The 7,645-nt window shown below is 49.4% G+C and overlaps 1 protein-coding gene across 1 annotated transcript in view; it reads right to left on the bottom strand.

The window, feature by feature from the left end:
- SBNO2 (strawberry notch homolog 2 (Drosophila)) overlaps positions 1-7,645 on the bottom strand; it is a gene marked incomplete at its 5' end in the record, with an annotated part of 17,958 nt that overhangs the window by 7,611 nt on the left and 2,702 nt on the right. The window contains 7 exons of the mRNA XM_009697848.1: positions 819-901; positions 3,372-3,469; positions 4,139-4,315; positions 4,712-4,865; positions 5,048-5,153; positions 5,584-5,701; positions 6,247-6,390. Coding sequence (XP_009696150.1) covers positions 819-901; positions 3,372-3,469; positions 4,139-4,315; positions 4,712-4,865; positions 5,048-5,153; positions 5,584-5,701; positions 6,247-6,390 — 880 coding nt within the window. The remainder of the gene's footprint in view (positions 1-818; positions 902-3,371; positions 3,470-4,138; positions 4,316-4,711; positions 4,866-5,047; positions 5,154-5,583; positions 5,702-6,246; positions 6,391-7,645) is intronic.

Here is a 7,645-nt window from a genome sequence, read left to right as displayed (position 1 = left end):
AGAAAGGAAGAGCGAGAAAGGAAGAGCAAGGCAATCTTTATCAGGGCTGAAGCTAGTTGCACACATCAGGACGAACACGCGGTCGGCTCTAAGCAGTGCTCACTCCTCAGGGAAAGGAGTCCATGGGTTTGACTGCCTCCAGAGGAATGTGCAGGACACGGGAAGGTGCCGGTGTTCTGGGATGTTGTTTACTTCCAAGCACAGTAGGACATGGCCCTGCTACATGGGGGGGGTTCAGAAACCACCTTGCACAGGCTGCTCCGCAACAACAGCCGGTCAGGATAACCTCCACAATCTGCCAGTGCTGCCATCCCCCTCTTCCCCCTTTCCCACACCCCACTGGAGAAGAAATCCCAAAACTCTTCTTACCTGCAGCTGCAGCCAATAAGTTGGCAGAGAAGTGATTTCCCCCCCGCCCCAGACACCTGCCATGTTATAAGTAAGGGGTAGCAGAGAAACCCCCTTGCTGCAAGAGGGCTTCAGCCATGCAGCTAGGGCTCTTGTGCCATCTGTCCACCAGTCTAGGCAAGGAAGCAGCCGAGGGAAAGGGGGAGAGCTACTGGGCAAGTGGTGGAGGCGAGGACCTACGCTGTGACAGGGAAGTGGGTTAGAGGGAGGAAAGGGTGGAGGACCTAGAGCTGCCGTCCTCCAGATGAGAGAGAGTGACAGGAGATGTGCAGGAGGGCAAACTGAAACCAGGGCAGAGTAGCAAAAAGCATGAGGTAGGGAAAAGGGAAAAAGGAAAAGAAAGAGCTGAGTGGCTGGGGTGAAGCAGCAAGGCAGGAGGTCAGATGCTGGGCAGCGGAGTGTGCTCTTACGTTTTCTTTTAATGCCAGTTCCTTTTTCTCTCTTTCTTTTGGTTGAAGGAAAGTGCTTCTGAATTAGTGATAGAAAGACGCCTCTGAAAGTAAGATGCAAAATTTATTCTAGCTACCAGGAATAGGAACATCTGCCGGTTATCATGTAGCAATGTGTATTTGAGATAGCACCACACTTCATGAAAGAGGGGTAAATCCTGCACCACAACTACCAGCGTGTGATCAGCCAGCCACTGGTATAGCGCGGCTCTCCAGAACAGCAGTAACTCAGACTGAGCGTGTTTCACCAATGGGTTCTCCCACGGGAGCGTGGGCTGCGCCAGCAGATCCTCAGCTGTGAAACGGGCATGCTGAGGAAAGGCAAAGCACTGTAATGCCACGAAAAATGCTCTCTGCCGTGGCCTCCCCACTGGTGGAGGGAGCGGGGCCGTTCCAGGGAGACACAGCAACAAAAGCAGAGCAGACCCTGGGCTCTGTGCTACCTCGTGGCATGCCAAAGTTGCAAGACCTTTATACAGCAACTAAGAGGGAGTTTTAAATGGGAAACACTATACTGGGAAGATGTTACATCACTACTGAAAAATCCAGTAAGTCTCAGTGTCCCAGCCCCTCTCCGTGCTCTGACAGCAGAGGCCACCATCAGGCTGTCCAACAAATGTGCTCCACAGAGTCCTGGTTTGCTGGACGTGGGTCTGCTTGCCCACGAAACAGAGAAAAGTGACAAAACACGGACACATGGCGGCTACAGGTGAACGGAAAAAAATCAGAAGAGGTGGAAATCAAATGTTTCTGTGGGTTGTTCTGCAAATAAAAGAGCAGGTGCTTAAACGCTGATCATGTTGGGCAGGGATGAACCCCTAGTGCAATGAGAAAGCAGCGCTGAATGAGCTCTGGTTGGGAACAAAAACCAAAACAAAATGTTGAAAGCGACAGCTGAGAGGTATGGACATGACAACTCGCCCGAGTGAGAACAAGGGAGTCTTGGGAACCAGGGAGGGAGCTCTAAGACCCTCGGTGTGCGGGGCTGAAGGAGGCAGAGGGAGCGCGGCTCCACGAAGGGGCAGGGCCCTGGGCTGGTTACTGAGTGCAGTTACAGGGCACCGGGAAGGGCCCTTTCGTCCTCTGTGCTGGGGTGACCCTGGGCTCAAAATGCAAAGACTCACTCTCAGGTCTGGAGCTCCCCTGCCATGAAACCGTGCTCATTTTCTGTACACTTGCACTCCCTGTCTTCCCTTCAAACAAAGGGTTGGGCTGGTATTCACTCACTGAACAATTCGTTTATTTTTAACCCCGTTTCTCGGCATCTCTTAAACAACTGCTTCTTCCCAGCACACTCCCCTCAAGAAATCCCCTGAAGTGCTGTAAAACCAGGATGCCTCATTTGGAGGCTCAGCAGATGCCAGAAGACACTCAGTAATCTGGCCAACACTGCTGAACAAAGAGCTCTTGCCTCTAGAACTGGGGACAGACTCAAGCAGTATGCGTGATCACTAACAGACCCTTCCTCCTTCGACAGCTGAGCAAGGCTCAAAGGGACCACGTAGTCCTCTAGATCGAGTTCCTCTGAATTCTGTGGCATGAAAACCAATCCAAGAAACCAAATCAATCCAAGTAGTTGCTGGCCTTGCCTTGCATACCGTCACCAAACCTGTTTTTCAGGAATGGACTGGAGACAGCAGAGTGACACAGAACAACACAAACCCCGCATCAATAAGGGAGGAAAACTTGGCCTGAACTGGACACTTACTGTCTCTGGCATTTCTCATTGCTTTCACCCGCATCAAAAATCACTGCAAAGGAAAATGGTAACAGCCCTGCCACCCGCAGAACAGAGGAAACGCCAACTCAACCCAGGGTCCCAAGTTTTCGTCATCCATCGTGCAGGAACAGCAACGTTCGTGGGACAGGCTGGTATTTTGAAAGCTGCAGAAATAAGCCTCATTCTCTGCTGAAGGGGTAGCATGAGTCCTGCTGCTGGCTTCACTTCAGGCACAACCAACTCTCCTTTTAGCTACGAACAAAGGCAACACAACCAGGACACGGGTCCTGCCTTGTACATGTGCTGAAAGCCAATGCTCGTGAATCTAAACTCCTTGGACCATGCCTTCCTCCCGCTGCTCCAGCAATGCCGCCTCACATTACCACCTCAGCCTCTGTCATTACATGAGATGCTCTTGCTCATTTCTTCAGTGTCGACAGCCCTATTTTCCAGAGTCAGACCCACACAAACTACATCTGAGCTCACATTTCTGGCTCTCCTACAACTGCCAATTCTTTCACATGTGTAGAGAGTCGGATCAGGCTGTTCATGCAAGTTTGGACCACAGGAGACTTCAAAATCCAGGATCTAGCTCATAAAGTCACGCTGAAGAAATAGTGCCTCAAGGGCCCAGCTAACTGTCCTTTCCATTTACAGTTTGTATAGGGCAAGGCGTTATGAAACTGCATTTCAAGAACTGCAAGGGATAAGTGGCCCCAGGGCAGGGCTTTCCCTAGCACGCCTCCAGCCTCCCATGCATGCCCCCAGCAGAAAACCAGGGATTTTTAACTCACTCTGCAGCAGAGACAAAACAATTTAGATGCCCATCGTTCTCGTCCAGGACTTCTCTGGTGCGAGCCTCCCCAGTGGACTGCAGGCCAATGACGATACACTGCAGGGAAACACAAGGGATAGCACAGCAAGGTGTCAGGGAGGGTGTACCGCAGCCAGCAGTGGAGCAAACAGCTACAGGTTCAGGAGATTGCATTTCACAGTCCCAGCGACATTTCCCTTGGACCCTGTCCCAAATACTTGTTGGGCCTGTTGCAGGGCTCCTGATGAAGAACCATCTCTCACATCTTTCAGCATCCCAAACCATACCTCTGCTCACACCACAGAGAGGATAACTCCAATTACAGAAGCTAACCGACTGCGCTAGGTAGTTTCTGCCTAAAAGTTGCATCCAGATGGATGAAAGGACAGAGCTGTGCTCAAGGTGAAAGATCTGGTATCTCTTCTAGCTTGAACACGACCCATAATACCCTTTCAGCTCAGCTTGCCCACACCTACCATAAACGAACAGCGGCTAATGCCTCGGAAGATGAGGCTGTGTTAACTCTCCGGTACCATTTACTGTGAATGCTCTCAGAAACCCGCACACTGCATTTCATTCTGGTTAATCTGGAGAGAAATTCAGCCTTAAAGAGGTCTGAAATTGCTTTCAAGTCAAGCTCAACAATAATTAAGTCCCTTTGGTGGCAGACTACAAAAAAAAAAAAAAAATCACTTGTAATGTAAGACTGATGGCTGCTGCCACTGCAGCGAGGCTCCAATACCACACCTTATCCTTTGCCAGCTCTTCCCTGGCAAGCTCAACGAGTCGCCGGACTTTAGCAGCAATGCAGAGATACTTGAAGAAGCGCTGGTGAGCTGACCAGAACTGACCCCACAAGGATTTCCGAGACTCCAAGCCAATCCAGTCGGCTGCCTGCTGGAACACCATCAAGGCCTCTGCCCACTGCAGACAATATTGAGAAAGGCTGAGTTAATATCTTAGTTTTCATTTTCGTTACTGCCATGCAGGAGGTTATTAGAACAGTCTGGGGTTTGATAATCTCATTTAACATCAGCATTTATGTCGCTACATTAGGCTGAATGAACAGTCTGGTCATTCTCTCCTTTCCGCATTAGCAAGCTCTGGTTTCCAAATATGGAACTTTTAAATAGAAGTAAAAAAGTATAAGACTTCTTTTTTTTTTTTTTTTTTTGACATAAGTTGAGCATGTGTACCCCTTTTCTTTCTTATGAACAAACTAAGTTTGTGGTCATGGTCACGTTTAGGGTCCTCAAACCCTCCCACATAACAAGTGGCTGTGCCCAAAGTGTCTCCCCACTGCAGTGGGACCAAGCTCACCAACTTCGCCGCCTTGTCGTAGACAATCTTGTACTGCTGATCTAGCGGGATCTCCTCGATTCTGAAGGTCACTCCAGTGAAACTGAGCTGCCTGGCAATGTACATTCCACTGACCTTCATATCCATTGCCACGATCTCCATTGCACCAACTCCCCTGGGAGAGAAAGATAGCTGTGAAACCCCTTCTGCCCCAGGGCAGCACCGGGTAGGTGCCTCTGCAGAACCCCCACCTCTCCTGGCTCAAGCTGCCCTCAGACACTGTCCCCAGGCATCGCACCCATTTCCCAAACAAAGGCTGCGTAAGCCACATGAAAAGGGATGCTGGACATGACTTACCTCTTTTCAATTGCATGCAGGAACTCATCAAATGCTCTGAAAGGGGTGCCCTCCCCCCAAATCCCCAGGCGGCTCATATAAATCATGTTTTTTGGCTCAGAGGCACCTGTTTGAACAGAATTCACTGTTAGCAAAACCACAGCAGTTGTGAATAGTTTTGACTCAAGTAAAGTGAACTCTGAAGAGGATGGTCATTTGCCATCATGCCTGAGGAGACCCAAGGACCTTTCCAAACATTGCCCTCCACACACTAAGTGGGCAAGCATCATCATACAGCTGAACAGCTGGCCAGGAACAAGTTAAACTGGACAGAAATGAGTCTGACTTGCCAAAAAGTCACAAGTAATGGCAGTGATGGGGCTTGGGGCAGATCTTAGCACCCTGGGCTGCCCTCTAGCACTGCAGCAGCATCCACCTCTGCTTGCATGAACATGTACTCTCCAAGTCTGTGCTCGCATCTCAAGGGCATCCTTCAGATCAGAGGTGACCGGCGACTGTTTACGCATGGCACCCACGCAATGCCGAGAGCAGCTTACCTGTGGCACTGGCATAAACAACCCTTGCTTGAGGCAGCTTGTTCTGAAGGTCCAGCACTGCTTTGCCCATTTTAGTAGAGCTGGCATTTTTGGCTTTGTGGCATTCATCAAACACAATCTGGAGGGGAATGTCAGTTAAGGAGAAAGGATCTATTTTCATCCCGAGGATGGGAGCAGACAGAAAATATAACCCAGCCTCCTCCAAGCAATTGAACAACCAGTCCCAATATCAACAGGACTGACTCCTTCCCCACACTGCATGAGATCTGTTGGTTTTGCTTAGTCCTGTGCTCCTCAGAGCCCGAAGTCATTTCCCCCTCCCTCTCCCTTCACTTCCAAGGTGTGTCTTCTAATGCTGAGGGAGAAGAATGCTGAAAAAGGTTAATCCCAGCTGCATTCTTCCCCTCCCCCATTAACACTGCAGCCTTTGGGGAGGAGGAGAGAGAAGCGTGGGGGGATGCATGGGCTTACAGCATTTAAATATCTACCACCGGCACCAGGCTGCTCGGCACAGCTGCTCCCAGTGACTTCAGACAGCCCCAAGCTCTTTGTTCCTTGGTGAAGTACAATCACAAGCACGCAATTCTGTTTAGGTTTTTTTTTTTCTTTGGGTTTTTTTGTTGTGTTTTTGTTGTTTGTTTGGTTTTTCTTTTTAAAGGATACCACTCCATCAAAGTTTTCCCTGCACCAGTCCAAAATTTGTTTTAAGCGTGTCCTGTGCTGTCCGCCTGCCTGGCTTTCACCAATCAGCGCAGAGTAAGTGGCAAAGAGGACTCCTTCTGAGGTAGCTGTGTCACCATATTTAATCTGCAGAGAGAGGAAGAACAAGAGCACACACACTCATGATGCTTGTCCCCAGTACGTTGTGCCCACCCTTTGCCCACAATCAGTACCACTGACTGTGCTGTGACTGCGCAGGACGCGTGCTCCTGCCTCCAAGAACAAAACTCAATCTGAGAGCAGAACAGACAAAAGACTGTTGGTAGCTGACGTCTTTAGCACTTCTATTTGGCACTGAGATATGGTGATGACAGGGACTTTAAACGTCTGGGTAAGTTCCACTAGCCCAAGTGTCAGCACATCTGGATGCAGGCAGTGAAACGTGGAGACCATGCTAGGACTTCCATTTTCTGGCCAACTGAAGTCACTTCATTTTTTTAAGCAACAGTTTAGAAAGTTTAATTGTTTTGACCCCTCCCATCTGTTTTAATTACTTCCAGAAAATATTTTCCTCTTTGATCAGGTGAGATTGTTGCCTATCTTACTGTCATGGGTCTCACCTGTAATGAAATAAAAGGTAGGGGAAAAAACCCACAGTCCCAATTTGAATAAAGTTCCATTTAAAGCCTTTTTAGTCTGAACACAAACATCCCTTTCAGTCTCTTAATGGAGTGCATTCAGAGGTGTCGAACACATGTGGTTTCCATTGACTTTGTAAGGGCTGCTTGTTCAATACCATTAAAAACCGGAGGAGAGTGTTTCAGTGAACTTGCAGACACAAGCCTGCACAAGGCTGATGCACTGGACAAGAGACTAAAGCACAGGCTGTGAAGAAGCCTGCGAACAGCCACTACACAACTGCTGGTCGTTTCTTTTGAGAAACACTTCATCCTCATCACTGAGTAACTGGAACAAAGTCTGAAAATTCTCTGATTTGCTCAGCTGGGGGGAAGTGCCCACGTGCTCAGCCATGGCACCATGCGTCTGCAGCCCCTTGCCAGGCACCAATCTGTGCATTTATATGTGCTCCCTTACTCGTATGCTCTGAAAACCGGTTCCATGAAACCAGCGCTGGGAAACGTTAGCTCACGAGAGCACAGCACGGCCACATCTGACGGGAGCTGTTCCCTCTGCAGGATTCCTCAGGAATGGTGAAAAAGTTTGAAGTCCTGCTGTACTTTGCACTTGCCCAGAGAAGCACGGCCACATCTGACGGGAGCTGTTCCCTCTGCTTGTTTGAAGTCCTGCTGTACTTTGCACTTGCCCAGAGACACTTCTCGCTCGCTGCAGGAAACAGCTCTGTGCTCACAGTGCAGCTCTGCAGAGCGTATAAAAATATCAA

Source organism: Cariama cristata, unplaced genomic scaffold (assembly GCF_000690535.1).
Source record: "Cariama cristata isolate BGI_N322 unplaced genomic scaffold, ASM69053v1 scaffold17573, whole genome shotgun sequence".
Classification (NCBI taxonomy): Eukaryota; Metazoa; Chordata; class Aves; order Cariamiformes; family Cariamidae; genus Cariama; species Cariama cristata.
This window is presented reverse-complemented; position numbering and strand designations above follow the sequence as displayed.